The following is a 17972-nucleotide window of genomic DNA, read 5'->3' as shown; positions in this document are numbered from 1 at the left end:
GTTTCTTCTTGTGAACTCCTATTCCCTGTCTGAGTGCACCGCAAGCGTGAGAAAGTTCTCCTGGTCGCGGTACCATCAGACACGTCCTGCTAGTTCACAGCCAATGAACTCGCTTTGTCACTTTTCCTCAGGCATTTTCATCATCACTGCTCACATAATGCTGGGTTTTCTGGGTCCCATACTATTCAATTAATACGAATTTCATCTTTTTTGCCATTGCTCCACAGCGTTTTCCTTAGGCGTTATCTTTAGCACTGCTTATTTAGTGCAGAGTTTTCCAGGTCCCATACCATTATAACAATTCGTCTGAAAAAGGTCTGAGTAAAGTCCGAAACGTTCTAAAATCATTGGGATTGTTATACCTCAATAAACACTCTTTGTTGCTATTTTTGAGTGCCAGATATTTCTTCAATATATAACAGGTCACTGACCCTTCTGTGACCAGCTCCCTAATTTACATACTGCATAGAAAATGTGTTTAAAAAAAAAAAAAAAAACCACTGCTAGTGGCCGAGCTCCTGCACTAATGGCCTGGGATAATGCAAGCACTGCCCCTGGATGTTTCACCCCCTAAATGCTGCAACTGAGAGCGATCTCAACATTTAGGAGGCAGACAGGGAGGAAGCTCTGGCTGCCTATAGATCTGGGCCCCCGCAGCGTTATTGCAGGGGGCGACAGTTGCCATGGTGACCCGGGTCACCAAGCTGCGAAAAGCTGCTTAGATAATGCTCAAAGGATGGTCTAATTCGATTTCTGCACATGTATAGTGCATTGCAATGCTAGTGAAAAAGTGAAAGTCCCATACAGGGACTAAATTAAAGAGATCGCAAACTCTTCTAGGAAAATCTGCACTCCGGTTGGCAAATGTCCCTCAAGTCTCGCTGTGTGGTTAAGCAGTACTGCACAGCCACATATGGGGTATTGCCGCGTTCAACCGAAATTGTGGGACAAATTTTGGAGCCATTTTTACCCATTTTCCTTTGCAAAAATGTTAAATCTGTGGCCAAGTCTAAATTTCTGTGGTAAAAATGTACCGTATATACTAGAGTATAAGCCGAGACCCCTAATTTTGACACAAAAAACTGGGAAACCTTAATGACTCTGAGTATAAGCCTAGGGTGGAAAATGCAGCAGCTACTGGTAAATTTCAAAAATAAAAATAGGTACCAATAAAGGTAAAAATAATTGAGATATCAGTAGGTTAAGTGTTTTTGAATATCCATATTGAATCAGGAGCCCCATATAATGCTCCATACAGTTCATGATGGGTCCCATAAGATGCTTCATACAGTTCATGATGGGCCCCATAAGATGCTCCATACAAAATACGCCCCATATAATGCTCTATAAAGTTTATGATGGGCCTCATAAGATGCTCCATATTAAAATATGCCCCATATTATGCTGCACAAATATTGATTATGGCCCCATAAGATGCTCCATAAGAAATTTGCCCCATATAATGCTGCATAAAAGTTGATTATTCCCCCATAAGATGCTCCATGGAAACATTTGCCCCATATAATGCTGCATAAAAGTTGATTATTGCCCCATAAGATGCTCCATAGGAAACTTGCCCAATATAATGCTGCATAAAAGTCGATTATGGCACCATAAAATGCAGTTTATGCTGATATTATTAACTGTACAGTATATCTGCTGCTGCAATTAAAAAAAAAAAATAACACTCACCTCTCGTCGCTGCCCGCTGCTCCTCAACGTCCTCCGCAGTGACTATTCAGGCAGAGGGCGGCGCGCACACTAACACGTCATTGCGCCCTCTGACCTGAACGTCACAGACAGAGGACGCGGAAGACGGAGCCCAGCGGTGGAATGGAGGAGAGGTGAATATCGCGCAATGCCCCCGTTATACTCACCTGCTCCTGGCGCAGTCCCTGCACGTTCCTGGTTCTCCGGGCGCTGACAGCTTCTTCCTGTGTTGAGTGGTCACCTGTACCGCTCATTACAGTAATGAATATGCGGCTCTACCCCATGGGAGTGGAGTCAAGTCCATATTCCATATCCAGTTCTGCTGTTCTGGCACTTCAGGTGCTCTCCCAGTGCTTCATGGCACCCGCAAACCATAACCCTAAACTTTTTCTTATAAATATGGTGCTCCTTCCCATCTGAGCTTTGTACGGTGCTTGAAAAGTAGTTCCTGATTACACGTAGGCACAACAAACTGAGAGGTCCATTTATTCCTATTAACCCACATAAAAATAGAAAAAAATTGTGGAAAAACACAACATTTTAGTGGTAAAAACGTAATTATTCTTTCTTCACCGTTCAATAGTATAAATGTCAGCGATGCACATGTGGTGTCAACATGCTAACTGCACCCATAGATAATTAATTGAGAGGTGTAGCTTGTAAAATGGGGTCACTTATGGGGGGGTTCTGTTCTGGCATTTCAGGGGCTCTGCCAAAGTAATATGGCTCCCTCAAACCATTCCAGCACAATCTGAACTCGAATATGGCACCTCATCCTTTCGGAGCTTTGTACTTTGCCTCAAGAGTAGTTTTCAACGACATATGGGGTATTCGCGCACTCAGCAGAAATTGCACAAAATTGTACTGTGCATTTTCTCCTTGTGAAAATTAAAAAATTTGGGGATAAAAACACTTTTGTGGGAAAAATGTGATTTATTTACTTTCACGGCTCTACTTTATAAACTTCTTTGAAGCACCTGGGCATTCAAGGTGCTCATCACGCATCTAGATACATTCCTTGAGTGGTCTAGTTTCCAAAATGGTGTCATTTGGGGGGGGGGTATGGGGGGGGGGAGGAGTCCCACTTCTTAGGCACATCAGGGGCTTTCCAAATGAGACATGGCATCCGCTAATTATTCCAGTCAATTTTGCGCTCCAAAAGTCAAACAGCGTACCTTCCCTTCAGAGCCCTGTCGTGCCCTCAAACAGTAGTTTTCCTACAGATATGGAGTATCTGCATACTCGGGGAAACATGGAACCCAAAGTTTGCTGTTTAATTTCTCCTGTTGCCCTTGTGAAAATAAGAAATTGTCTTCCAGAAACTGGCAGTAGGTCTGGGAGTTGAGCTTCACTCCATCCTCATCCTGAAAAGGTCCCACAAGTTCATCTTTCATGACACCAGCCCATACCAGTACCCCAACTCCACTTTGCTGGCGACTGAGTCAGAGTGGAGCTCTCTGCCCTTTACTGATCCAGCCTCTGGCCCATCCATCTGGCCCATCAAGAGTCACTCATTTCATCAGTCCATAAAACCTTTGAAAAGTCAGTCTTAAGATATTTCTTGGCCCGGTCTTGATGTTTTATCTTATGTTTCTTGTTCAAAGGTGGTCGTTTTTCAGCCTTCCTTACCTTGGCCATGTGCCTGAGTATTACACACTTGGTGCTTTTTGTTACTCCAGTAACATTGCAGCTCTGAAATATGGCAAAACTGGTGGCAAATGGCATCTTGGCAGCTTCATGCTTGATTTTCCTCAATTCATGGGCAGTTATTTTGCGCCTTTTTTGCCCAACATGCTTCAAGCAACCCTGTTGGCTATTTGCCATGAAACGCTTGATTGATCAGTGATAACGCTTCAAAAGTTTGGCAATTTCAAGACTGCTGCATCCCTCTGCAAGACATCTCACAATTTTGGACTTTTCAGAGCCCATCAAATCTCTCTTCTGACCCATTTTGCCAAAGGAGAGGAAGTTGTCTAATAATTAAGCACACCTTATATAGGGTTTGTATGTCATTAGACAACATCCCTCCTGTCACGATATGGTATGAAATATCATATAAGTTTAGTTTCTCTTGCAAGCATGCTGTGGGCTAAAACACCCCCCTTCCCTATGTTTCTAAATGTCTCTGTAGAGGAGCTGGCCTTGTCAATGTATGTGGGGGAGTTTTATTGACGAAAGGCATTTACGACTGGCATAGCTGCAAGGGAAATTTGTGCTAGCAGAAACTGGTAAGAGAAGCTTCCAGAATCCATGAAAGTCCTTTGTTCTGTTTTTGTAAGATATTAGGCAAACCATTTGAGTTAGAAACAGGAAAATGCATATTCTTAAAGTCCATCGGAGCATCTATCCATCACTCTAAACACGGGCTTCTAACTCCCTCAGGTAAAGAGTTTGGATTTCTCGGTAATTACGTATCACCAATAGGACATATTTGGTCTCCTTAGAATGCCAACGTTAATACGAGATGAATGCTGGGTGTGTTATGATTCTGACATGTACTGGAGCAGAGTTACGGACATTAGATATATTTAGGGTACATTTAGTTAAACTGAAGAAAGAGGCGGGCGATCTTAACTCAGCCTTTCTGTGATGTCACAGGCTGTAGGTTATAAGTTTCTGGCAGGCTTCCAGGAGTCTGTTTTCAGTTTTTACCTGAGCTGTCTGTCTGCTGTCTATCCAGACCTACTGATGCATTGGGACAGATGGAAACTCCACTAGCTTGGTTGCCTGCAATGCTTTGAACACATGTAAGTGTCATTCTCATGTAATCCTTGTTTTCTTTTATATAATTACCTTGTACATATTTGCAATTGTCTCTTTTGTAACATCCTTGTAAAATAACTTTTTATAAACACTGCCTAAAAATCATTTATGGAGTATAATATTTAATATACTAGATTCGCTCTCCCTGTTCTAAAACGTACCCGGTCTCTTGAAGGGAATTACGCTACTGTTTTGGGTTAGCTTCGGACCCGTTTAATCGAAGCTGGTGGCAGCTTACTGTGTGCACTGTGCCTGTTGGAGGCGTTGTAGCGATGGCGACATTGATAATTATTGTTCCTGCCTGAGCGGGAGTAGTTAAATCGCCTCGCTGTAGCGTGCCCAATAGCCAGTACATAGCAGGCAGCCTTTCTGGCGACTAATTACCCTAGGTGCAGTACCTAATCTGACCTGACAGTAAAGGGGTCACCAGAGAGCTGCAAGGTTTAAGTGGAACTGTAAGCGGGATATTCATAGATCCCTGCAGTTCATGGTTTATTGTAGAGCAGTGGGATACCTAAAATAAGCCCCTGCTGTAAACTAAGAGGTCAATAGCCTTGTGTGTGTTTCTTTTATCACAGTGTAGCAGTGGAGGGATAACTAAGATAAGCCCCCTGCACATGTGATAGCCGTCTGTTGGCCTAAAGTCACCCCAATTCGTGACGTAGGGGTGACGGTCACGGTGTGGATCCCTGACAAATTGGTGGCAGCGGTCAGGGGTTCCTGACACCTCCTCATTACAGAGACACACATTGCCTGATTTACTTAATTGGTATTTGGCTCTCAAGCCTGAACAGCTTGGAGTAGGACAACATGTATAAAAAGTATCATGTGATCAAAATACAACTTGCCTAATAATTCTGCACACAGTGTAGTTTCCAAAATGAGGTCACTTGTGTTGGGTTTCCACTGTTTAGGCACATCAGGGGTTCTACAAAAGTGACATGATGCCCGCAGACCATTCCATCAAAGTCTGCATTCTAAAACGTCACTACTTCATTTTGGAGCCCCGACGTGTTTACCCCCACATATGGGGTATCAGCGTACTCAGAACAAATTGCACAATAACTTTTGAGGTCCAATTTCTCCTGTTACCCTTGGGAAAATAAAAATTATTTGGATCTGAAGTAATTTTTTTGTGAAAAAAAGTTTAAATGTTCATTTTTTTTTTTTTTAAACAATCCAAAAATACCTGTGAAGCATTAGAAGGGTTAATAAACTTCTTGAATGTGGTTTTGAGCACCTTGAGGGGTGCAGTTTAAGAATGGTGTCACTTTTGGGTATTTTCTATCATATAGATGCCTCAAAGTGACTTCAAATGTGATGTGGTCCCTAAAAAAAAATGGTGTTGTAAAAATGAGAAATCGTTGTTTAACTTTTAACTCTTATAACTACCTAACAAAAAAAAATTTGCTTCCAAAATTGTGCTGATGTAAAGTAGGCATGTGGGAAATGTTACTTATTAAGTATTTTGTGTGACATCTCTGTGATTTAAGGGCATGAAAATTCAAAGTTGGAAAATTGCCAAATTTTTGCCAAATACCTGATTTTTTTTTAACAAATAAATGCACGTTATATCAAATAAATTTTAACACTATCATGAAGTACAATATGTCACGAGAAAACAATGCATGATCCATGGAAGCGTTCCAGAGTTATTACCTCATAAAGGGACAGTGGTCAGAATTGTAAAAACTGGCCTGGTCATTAACGTGCAAACCACCCTTGGGGTAAAGGGGTTAAACTGCAAATATGTTAATCTGCAGGTTAATAGCATTATTACCCTTCCTGACACCCGTGCTTAGCCGAACGGTGCAGGGAGAAAATTAACTTTATTCTTCCCGGTAGCGTTCCGGTTTCAGTCACGGGGCGGCTTCGGTTCTGTCACAGCTCTGAGTATATAGAACTGCGACTGTAACCACGCTCCTGGCTCTGACTGACAGTCGGCCCTAATGCAGAGCCAGTGTTAGTCAGTGCGGGCGCACGGTTCTCTATACTCAACCAGCTCTGCCCCGTGACTGAACCCGGAATGCTACCGAGGAGAATAAAGGTAATTTTCTCCCTGCAGAGTTCGGCTAAGGCTGGTTTCACACTAGCGTACGGGAGTGCTGCGGATGGCAGCGTACTGAGCCCTTCTTCCTCCCTGAAACTACGCCTCCTTGCGTCCTGCGGTGCCCTGCGTACCTATCTTTATCATTGGGGCGTACTCTGTTTGCGGATGCCTCCACATGCGCAGTTTGGACGCTGCGCCGAACTGCGCTGAATGCAACATGTTGCATTTTGTTGCGGTCGGCGCAGCGTCCAAACGGCGCATGTGGAGGCATCCGCAAACAGAGTACGCCCCAATGATAAAGATAGGTACGCAGGGCACCGCAGGACGCAAGGAGGCGTAGGCGGAGCATAGGCGTGGTTTCAGGGAGGAAGAAGGGAGGAAGTACGCTGCCATCTGCAGTACTCCCGTTCGCTAGTGTGAAACCAGCCTAAGTGCAGGCTCCGGGCTTGGTAACAATGCTATCAACCGGCAGATTAACAACATAGTCCTTTTTTTCTAGTGACAGGTTCCGTTTTAGCACAATAGTCAGTAATTTCTTGAATGCATTTTATTCCGGTACGTGTCGCAAATACGGTACACACAAATCATAAAAATGGACCGTGTCACATATTCACGCATACATGTGAAAAAGGCCTAAGATGTATTTTGAGGTTCTGCAGAAGTTGAGGAGGGTATAATGAGGTTCTGCAGCATCTGAGATGTCTATAATAAGATTCCGTAGCAGTGAGGTGTATTTTGAGGTTATTATGAGTTATATATGTAGATATACACACAGTTACACTCTTGCACACACATCATTATAGATTTTCACTTCATGGTACTCCTGTGTCAGGGGTGATGTGGAGACATGTGACGCTCTATCATCACAATGGATATGATATGGGGACAGGTGACGCTCTATCACCACTGTGGATATGATATGGGGACAGGTGACGCTCTATCACCACAATGGATGTGATATGGGGACAGGTGACGCTCACCACTATGGATGTGATATGGGGACAGGTGATGCTCTATCACCACAATGGATATGATATGGGGACAGGTGATGCTCTATCACCACTATGGATGTGATATGGGGACAGGTGACACTCACCACTATGAATGTGATATGGGGACAGGTGACACCACTATGGATATGATATGGGGACAGGTGACGCTCTGTCACCACTATGGATATGATATGGGGACAGGTGATGCTCTATCACCACTATGGACAGGATATGGGGACAGGTGACGCTCTATCACCATTATGGATGTGATATTGGGACAGGTGATGCTGTATCACCACTATGGATGTGATATTGGGACAGGTGACGCTCTATCACCATTATGGATGTGATATTGGGACAGGTGATGCTGTATCACCACTATGGATGTGATATTGGGACAGGTGACGCTCTATCACCACTATGGATATGATATGGGGACAGGTGACGCTCTATCACCACTATGGATATGATATGGGGACAGGTGACGCTCTATCACCATTATGGATGTGATATTGGGACAGGTGACGCTCTATCACCACTATGGATATGATATGGGGACAGGTGACGCTCTATCACCATTATGGATGTGATATTGGGACAGGTGACGCTCTATCACCACTGTGGATATGATTATGGGGACAGGCGACGCTCTATCACCACTGTGGATATGATTATGGGGACAGGTGACGCTCTATCACCATTATGGATTTGATATGGGGACAGGTGACGCTCTATCACCATTATGGATGTGATATTGGGACAGGTGACGCTCTATCACCACTATGGATATGATATGGGGACAGGTGACGCTCTATCACCACTATGGATATGATATGGGGACAGGTGACGCTCTATCACCACTGTGGATATGATTATGGGGACAGGTGACGCTCTATCACCATTATGGATGTGATATTGGGACAGGTGACGCTCTATCACCACTATGGATATGATATGGGGACAGGTGACGCTCTATCACCATTATGGATGTGATATTGGGACAGGTGACGCTCTATCACCACTGTGGATATGATTATGGGGACAGGCGACGCTCTATCACCACTGTGGATATGATTATGGGGACAGGTGACGCTCTATCACCACTATGGATGTGATATGGGGACAGGTGACGCTCTATCACCACTGTGGATGTGCTGTGGAGTGCAGAGACTGTGCGGTTTTCCACAGCTGAGGACACTGCTCTGCTATTTCTAATACTGTGATCATACAGGTCAGCACAGGGGCAGATTACTGACAGCCAATGAGTGTGCAGAGGGCGTGGCTGGACACTGAGGTCGGGCGGCGTCAAGTTTGATAATAAAGCACAGTGAGCTGTCATGTTTGGTAGAGCCGCAGGTAAACAAAATGGGTGCAGAAATTCAGGAGGAACGCAAGATACAGTAGAAACAAAAAGCTAAATTTATAGGGGTGTTCTATATTACAATACGGGACAGACTAGCTTTCCAAAACAAAATTTGGATTTCTGGTTCGGACAACCTCTTTAAGAAAGACCTATTTTCACTGTCATACTTTATCAGTATGTTACATCCATTTCTAAAACTGAAATAGGCAATGTACATATTAGAGGTAGTCTTATCTGGTAACTGGTTTGATGCTGTAATGAATCTTATGATAAAGTAATTTGTATCTTTACTTGAATCCTACAATGATTACTACCTGATATTTTGCTCATTTTATTAACAGTTTTCACTGGATGTCCCCAGACAGGAACATATACCCGTAGGCCGTTCTAAGACTACAGACCATTTGGTTTTTAACTTTTTTTTTTAGCCATTTTAGCTCATGCACTAGATTTCATTCTGAAAACCATCTATTTGCATGGCTTCACATCCAGTCATGAAAACTAATCTCTAACAGTGAACTACCACAATCGTTACCACTAAAGGATACAAACATGCAGCTTATAGATCAATAAATCAATATACGATATATATGAAAACTAGGTGTCAACAAGTAAGAAAATAAAGCTTCATTTACACTTGGGACCATTGTATTTAACAAGATTCATCCCAAAAATATTTGCTGTAAATATGTAGAAAACTGCATATAATGACTTTGTGACAACAAAAAGAATAGACTAAAAAAAAAAAAAAAAAGATTATTAATTAAAGTCTAATTTTGAAATGCAGCCTCTTGAACATTCCTGTTCCAATTTGTATTTTTATCACAAATCCCAGTGGCTTCCCAACATGATCTACTTTTGTAAACGTAGCGTGTAGTGATAAGGAAGATACATACCGGCACTTGCGCAGCGTCCATGTACTGAAGGCCAAAATAATCAGTTTCCACCAAGTCCAAATGGTATACAATCTGGTCAAATAAATCCTGCCCTTTGGCTTGTTTCTAAAATAAAGAAGAGCACACTTTAGTACACCATTTGTTTTTTAATAGTCTAGTCATTTTACTTCATATCTGAACCTGTCCAACAACAGAATATTGGAGTATCCACATTCAAAATCACTCTTTATAAAGTTTTATACTCAAACATACGGGAGTGCAAGCTCAAATAGAAGGTACAAGGCCCCCATACATGGTACCATATGATGCTTCTATAATATATTATGTAGATATCAATGTTTCTGGGGGAAAATATCTCCTTAAAAAAGACAGCAAACAAAAGCAACTTTGTGGGATTTATAAAGAACCTGACAAAGTAAAACCTGCATGAAATAAGACATATGCTTATACAGTATGAGTGCTATTGAAGTCTGCAGGCATCATATTTGCATCATATTATGGCTTCATAAAACTTGTCTGTATTATGACTGTCATGGGAAGGTGTGGGGATTCGGTGACCTGTTGCTGAGTGGTCGGTTCCCCTGTCTGTTGAGCCATTACCCATTCTTCCCTGTCCAAATTCTGATGGTTTCAATATGCTTTGGTTTTCCCTTCTTGGTTTGTTTCTCTCCACATGTTTCTCATTTTCCCTTTTTGGTTTACCCTTTCTCATTCTAGTTTGGGTTTTATATGTTCACCCTTCACTGCACTTTCTTACTGGCTATACCACTTGGTGGTTGTGTGTTCAGGAGTTCCAGACCTTCAGATGAGGGATTTACAGTACCTTGCTTGAAAACACCAGTTGTATTCTACTTCTACTATACCACTTATCACAACACATTTGTCAATTTCACTTCCCTGTTAAAGTTCACAAAATAAAGGAGAGTAGAAGGAGTGAAGCAGTACCATGGCAGTTATACAGGGAGATAACCCATAGTAATGCCACTAGTACACACACACACCATTATATCTATTAATAAAATGTGCAACATAAGAAGAGCAGTCAAATTAATTTCAGTAATGAGGTAGATCTGTCCAGACACAGAAAGCAAGGAAGACAAGCGCAGGAAGCAGATGTAAGCAGAAGGTGAAACTCAGATTCCAATCTAATGAGGTCAGAACACAGCATTAACTTTCACTTTACAGATCAGGTCAGGAAACAAGGAATTACATTAACCTTAGATATACAATATTGAAATCTTTGAGCCATGTTATACTTCTAACAAGCTATATTTACTTCAGATTAAGCCTATGCATCAGAATACATATTCTATGATTTAGCAATTCTTCTATAACAGAGGGCATACTTTGAGAACACTCACAGAAATGTGATACAACTCCATGCAATCTGAGTTGTATGGCACCATAATCCCACATCCTTACACTGGTGTGGAGCACAATGTGGGGCAATTCTACTGTATGGAGCACTCTGGGGTCATTATACTGTATGGAGCATTTTTTGTGTCCATTATACTGTATGGAGGTCTGTGTGTGAATTACAGTTGGAGAATCATACAGTGATGGGGTTACCATTCTTTGTCGGGTGGATTGAGGGAGGAGGGTTGACCCACCACTTTGTCCAAGCTTTTAATTTTGGCCCTCTGTTTATTTGAGTTTGACATCCTTGCTTTATAGTAACCAATCTGCTCTTATCAGTTAACTGATATCAGCTGCCTTGTCCTCCTTAACACTTTCTCCTCATCTAACAAGAAGATCACTGAAATGACGCAAGCAGATCATTTTGTGGCAGGGCTGAAATTCAGTTGAAATTATTTTTTTGTGATTACGTTAATTTTTAAGGCAAGGAATGACTTAAATTATTTGCAATTCATCTGCTGACTCTTGATAATATAGAATTAAAGGGAACCTGTGAACAGGTTTTACACCCCAAACTAAGGTTATCTACCCATAGTCATAGTAATGCTGATTAAATTCATACCTTTGTTTAGAAATGCTTATTTCAATTTTTTTAGAAATCTGTTGGCAAATTGTTATGCAAATGAAGGGCAAGTGCAATGGGGCTGACATTGCATTTACAGCTTTCTGGCCTCTTTCCTGACTTCTCCACCTGCTACTGCTTTGTGCACAGGGTAGTCATTAAGTGAAAATTAAATCAGTAAATTGCCAAATTAAAAACCGAAGCAGTAAACTTTGTGATGCCAAAATAGTGTCAGTCTGAAAACTTTCGTCGGGCTTCTGTCACAGTGCCAATGGATTGTTGAGAAGGTGGATCCCAACTGTTAAGTCTTATAGATGCATCAGTCTTTGCTATCTAAGCCATTAAACAGAAGAAGGTGGCTCCCTATATCATCCCCAGTCCACCTGCAATGCAATAGTGAGTATTCACGCTAGCCAAGGGCATTATATGAGCCCTCATATTGGCCATCTTTATACTCTTATAAAGTCCAACCAGAGGCATTCGCTAAATGTCCTTTGTAGCGTTGTTGCTTTTCTTAAATGTTACATGTATATCACATTTACAAGACCACCTGTCCATCAGCCAGGTCAAGAGCTGTACGACAATAGTGCAAGTAAAATGGCAGGGTATTAAACTGCTGGGAAAGCATTGTAGCAACGCAGTTTGCTGTTCACATCTAGAGTGCTGACATGCCTACGTATCAGTTGTCAAATAAATAAAAAAAACACACGCTGGAAGCACGGTGTGAAGAGGAAGGAGAATATATTCATTTTGATAGTTCTTTTTGAATCAGACACCAGTTTTATGTGGCCTTGAATGCAGGATTACTTACCAATTTGTATGTATTAATTCTAATGAAAAAGCGGTTTTTCATATGGTTTATAGGGAAAACAAAGCACTTCATCAGCCGAAGGAAACAGTGGGTACTGAAGATCATTAATCAGCGCTACTGTAGTAAATGAGTGATTTTATTAAAATTACTGCATGCGAGTACTCTCTGGGGATCACGTTGCATTACGTTGTTTCTGCATTATAGTCAGAACTAGGGTCCCTTTATCAATCAAGCAAATCTGTTACACTCAGCCTGGAGCCAGCCATGGAAAATAAATAATATATGCAGCACTCGGTGTACCTGGACCTACTCAGTTATCTGTGCAGTATTTACCCCCTTTGGAGATGTAATTCTGACAACCAGCACTACAGACTACCTGCTGGAAGATGGCACTATCCATACATCAACTTTTGTAGTCAGAGCAACCAGTGTTTGTCATGCCCTCTGCTGGCAGTCAAGAAGGTTCTTTGACAGTTCACTGTCTGTAGTGTTTGATATGAACCATCATTGCCAAGCGAACGGTTAAGTGAGAATGAAGGGAATCATTTATCATCTGTTTTCACTGCCTGAACAAGTAACCTGCCAAATCCTCTGCCAGGCAGATAGAACCAGTAGCAGACAGTTACAAACCAGTTCAAGGGAATTTTCAGTACATTTTAACAAGTGGCTTAGAAATGGAGTTTTGTGCTTTCTGAAAAAAAAATGTAAGAGGGAGAAAAGTGGTAATAAAAGATGCAGTACTTTGCTGTCAAAAGCTATGAAGTTCTAATTTTGCCACGTGGGTCCTCTCCGCTGTTTTGTTTTGTTTTTTGGAGGGGGGGATTACTTGGCTGCAAGAATGACCTCATCATTGTACAGCACGAATAGTAATTGACAGCAGTGGTCACTTTTGGCCGGCTTAGGCTACTTTCACACTTGTGTTTTTAGCAATCCGTCATTTTGGGTAAAAATTGGATCCGGCAAATGTGCCCGCAGGATGCGTTATTTGCCCATAGACTTGTATTACTGACGGATGGCCACACGTCGAGTCTGTCGTGCAACGGATCCGTCGTGTTTTGGCGGACAGTCATCACGAAAAAACTTTCAAGGAAATGTTTTGTCGTACGTCACGTCCGCCAGTTTCTACGGCGCATGCGCAGCCGGAACTCTACCCCCTCCTCCCCGGACTTCAGAATGGGCAGCGGATGCATTAAAAAACTGCATCCGCTGCCCACGTCGTGCACAAATTTCACAACGTGCGTCGGCCCGACGATTAGCGATGGACCCGTACCGACGCAAGTGTGAAAGTAGCCTTACCTAAAGCAGCAGTCAAGTAATCTGAGAACAGCGGGGAGTACCAGGGTGCTAGCGCTGAAATATGGGGTTTCACAGGCAAATATTCTAGCTTTAATCATATTATTTCCCCTTTGTCCATTTATGAAAACTAACTATTATGAATTAAGGAGGACACTGTTTAGCAGCTGTGTTACAAGTGGATACAATAGTTTCTTAGCTAGACAATTTTTTCTGAGCCAGAGAGCCTGCATTTCAGAATGATATAGTACAGAATCGCCAATAAAACCAAAATAAGAGGGGTGAACCAGAGAGGGACACCCGCAGAACACTATACAGTGGCCAGCTCTTTCTAAAACGGTTATCACAAATGCTGTCCAAATTCAGAGCGGAACACTGTTCTTTGTACAGAGGGAGTCAATCGTTCTGTCATGCTGCCCATTGAAAGGATGAAAAAAAAAAAAGAAAAGTCAGGTTCCCTTTAACCACTTTCTGCCAGCTGACGGAATAGTACGTCGGCTGGCAGATCCCGTGCTTTGAGGTGGGCTCCGGCGGTGAGCCCACCTCAAAGCAGTGACATGTCAGCTGTTTTGTACAGCTGAAATGTGTGCGCAATGAGCACGAGCGGAATCGCGATCCGCCCTCGCCCATTAACTAGTTAAATGCCGCTGTCAAGCGCTGATTTAATTTTTTTCCCATTTTTCGTTACATAGCATGGTAAAACCAATGGTATCGTTCAAAAGTACATCTCGTCCCGCAAAAAATAAGCCCTCACATGGCCATATTGATGGAAAAATAAAAAAGTTATGGCTCTGGGAAGGAGGGGAGCGAAAAACGAAAATGAAAAAATGGAAAAAGCTCCGGGGGTGAAGGGGTTAAAAGGAAACTCACATCAATTTCAATAATGGGGGTCCCATGCCCCCTCCTCTTGAATGGAACAACAGCCATACAGGCACATTACTGCTCAATTCATGGACTTTGGGAGGAGAACACACTAGTTATCACCATCAGTCCCAAAAACAATAGCACCAATTGCACATACAGTATGTGTGACTAACGCTCAATAAAAAAAAAAAATAAAAAAAAAACAGACCCCAATATTGTCAATAGGTGATATAAGTTGCTCATTGTACAACTCTTATCACAATTTATAAAGTTGCCTAAATTGTACATTTGTGTTTACATTACTCTTAAAAAAAGCAAAGTACATTGTTTTAGTTTCTGTGGTCACCTTTCCAGTTTCACTGAATGTTGATACTGTTTCCTCTGTTTGGCTTTACAGGTTGTTCTGGCAACATCTGCAGAAAGTATTCTTAAACTTTGGATTTGTGTACTTTATGTTTATGCAATGTTACAGGTACAGTCTAGACTGGAAAGGAAAAAGAGGAGCTACAATAGTCCATACAAAAGTACATAAGCTGCTTACAAAACTAAATGACACTGATAATACAAGGTTACTACAGACAAAGCAAAAACAGATCAAACGCAAAAAAAAATCATTAAAATATAAAAATAATATTTTATAACATAATATATAACAATATTAAAATAATAAATAAGTCAAAGAACAATAATCAACAACAATTTACTCAAGCTTCAAAGGTTGAAGAACCTTTTTTAATATAGGTAATGAAAAAAAACCGAATTTAAACATAAGGTCATTCTCCGATGCCTGCTTCATTTAAAAAAAAAAAAAAAAATGTATTAAAGAAATTTAGTATGAAATTGATACCTCTAACGAAAATCATATTTTGATCACCACCGCAGAAGGCAGTTTCCTAATGAAAACATTTATGGATATCGACAGTTACCTTGATTTTTCCCAGGGATCATTGTCAAATATGATTTTATACATACAGTCATGGCCGAAAGTGTTGGCACACTTGTTCCAAAAAATGTCTCCCAGAAAATGATTGCAATTAACATGTTTTGTTATACAAGAATGTGTGTGTTTGGGATCAATACAAAACACAACAGAAAATAAAGGCAAATTGGGCGTAATTTCTCACAAAACCGCAAAAATGGGCCACGTTCGCAAAATTGTTGGCAAACAACTTTGTTTCAAGCATGTGATGTTTGTTCAAACTCACCAATGCCAAGTAACAGGTGTGAGCAATATGAAAGTAGCACCCGAAACCAGATAGAAAGTTGATTCAATCTTTATGCGTCTGTGTGTGCCACACTAAGCACGGAGAACAGAAACAGGAGAAGAGAACAGTCTGAGGACTTGAGAATCAAAATTGTTGAAAAATATCAACAATCTCAAGGTTACAAGTCCATCTCCAGAGATCTTCATGTTTCTTTGTCCATGGTGCACAACATAATCAAGAAGTTTACAGCCCATGACACTGGCAACAGAAACAAAATTGCTAAAAGGTTGCAACGCAAGATAGTCTGGATTGTGGATAAGCAGCTCCAATCAAACTCCAAAGAAATTCAAGATGTTCTGCAGACTCAGGGAGCAACAAGGTCAGCATTTCATTTAATTCAAATGTTGACTGATACTTCACGCTATGGCAGGAGACCCAGTGCTGACACAGACATTAAAAAGTACACTGCAGTTTGCCAAAATGAAAGCAAGTCAAAATCCTTCTTGGAAAGCATCTTGTGGACGGATGAGACCAAGATTGAGCTTTTTGGTAAAACACATAATTCTACCCGTTCACCGCAAATGGAATGAGGCAGACAATGAAAAGAACACAGAATCTACAGTCAAATATGGTGGAGGTTCATAGATATTTTGCAACCTCTGGCACCTGGTGCCTTGACTGTGTGCAAGGTATCAAGAAATGTGAACATTACTAATGAATTTTAGGTTGCAATGTAGTGTCCAGTGTCAAACAGCTGGGTCTGTATAGTAGGTCAAGGGACTTCCAGCAGGACAATGACCCCAAACAAACTTCAAGCAGCATCCAGAAATGGATGGAAACAAAGAGCTGGAGGATTTCCACACCTGTGGAGAGATTTTAAAATTTGTGAGAAGGCGCCTTTCATATATGAGAGACCTGGAACAGTTTGCAAAAGAAGACTGGTCAAAAATTCCAGTTGAGAGTGTAAGAAGCTTGTTGATGAGAACAGGATGCGATTGATTGCAGCAATTTTTTCCAAATGGTATGAAACCAAATATTACCTTGAGGGTGAAAACAATTTTGTCCAGACGTTTTTGGGGGGTTTGTGCGAAATTATGTCCAATTTGCCTTTTTCCCCCTCTTTTTTGTGTTTCAATACACAGAGGAAATAAACATATGTATAACAAAACATGTGTAATTGTAATAATTTTCTGGGAGAAATACTTCATTTTCTGGAACAATTTCAATGGTGCTAATACTTTCGGCCATGACTGTATATGACACTGTGGAATATAACTAGATTCTTCAACTTTAACCCCTTAAGGATCAGGGGTATTGCCATTTTTGCTTTTCCATATTTCGCTCCCCTCCTTCCCAGAGCCATAACTTTTTTATTTTTACGTCAATATGGCCATGTGAGGGCTTGTTTTTTGTGGGACGAGCTGTACTTTTGAATGGTACCATTAATTTTACCACATTGGGTACTGGAAAAAGTGAAAAAAATTCCAAATGTGGTGAAATTGCAAAAAAGTGCAATGATTTATTTTAATTTTTTTATCAAGTTCACTAAATTCTAAAACTGACCGGCCATTATGATTCTTCAGGTCATTATGAGTTCATAGACACCAAACATGTCTACGTTCTTTTTTTATTTAAGTAGTGCAAAAACATTCCACAATTTGTAAAAAAAAGTTGCCCTTTTCCAAGACCTGGGGTTTGGAGAAGGCTTATTTTTTGTTCGCCGATCTGATGTTTTTATTGATATCATTTTGACGTGTTTATGATCTTTTGATCGCCCGTTATTGCATTTATTGCAGTCTTGCGGTGACCAAAAAAACTTAATTCTGGTGTTTAGACTTTGTTTTCCTCACTACACAGTTTACCGATTGGATTCTTTTTTTTATATTGATAGATCGGGCAATTCTGAATGTGGGACACCAAATATGTGTATATTTGATTTTTATTGTTTTATTTTGAATGGGGCGAAAGGGGGGGGGGGGGTGATTTGAACTTTTATATATTTTTTATTTTTTTAATATTTAAAATTTTTTATTTTTTTTTTACTTTT

The 17972-nt window shown here is 41.0% G+C and overlaps 1 protein-coding gene across 3 annotated transcripts in view; it reads right to left on the bottom strand.

Moving 5' to 3' along the window:
* Window positions 1–17972, bottom strand: part of EPB41L4B (erythrocyte membrane protein band 4.1 like 4B) — a 1243532-nt gene that overhangs the window by 1084982 nt on the left and 140578 nt on the right. For all 3 annotated transcript variants that reach the window (XM_077269579.1, XM_077269578.1, XM_077269580.1), the window contains one exon: window positions 9775–9879. In XM_077269579.1, the coding sequence (XP_077125694.1) occupies window positions 9775–9879 (105 nt within the window). The remainder of the gene's footprint in view (window positions 1–9774; window positions 9880–17972) is intronic.

Source organism: Ranitomeya variabilis, chromosome 6 (assembly GCF_051348905.1).
Source record: "Ranitomeya variabilis isolate aRanVar5 chromosome 6, aRanVar5.hap1, whole genome shotgun sequence".
Lineage (NCBI taxonomy): Eukaryota > Metazoa > Chordata > Amphibia > Anura > Dendrobatidae > Ranitomeya > Ranitomeya variabilis.
Note: the sequence above shows the minus strand (reverse complement) of the source record. Positions and strands in the feature narration are given on the sequence as shown.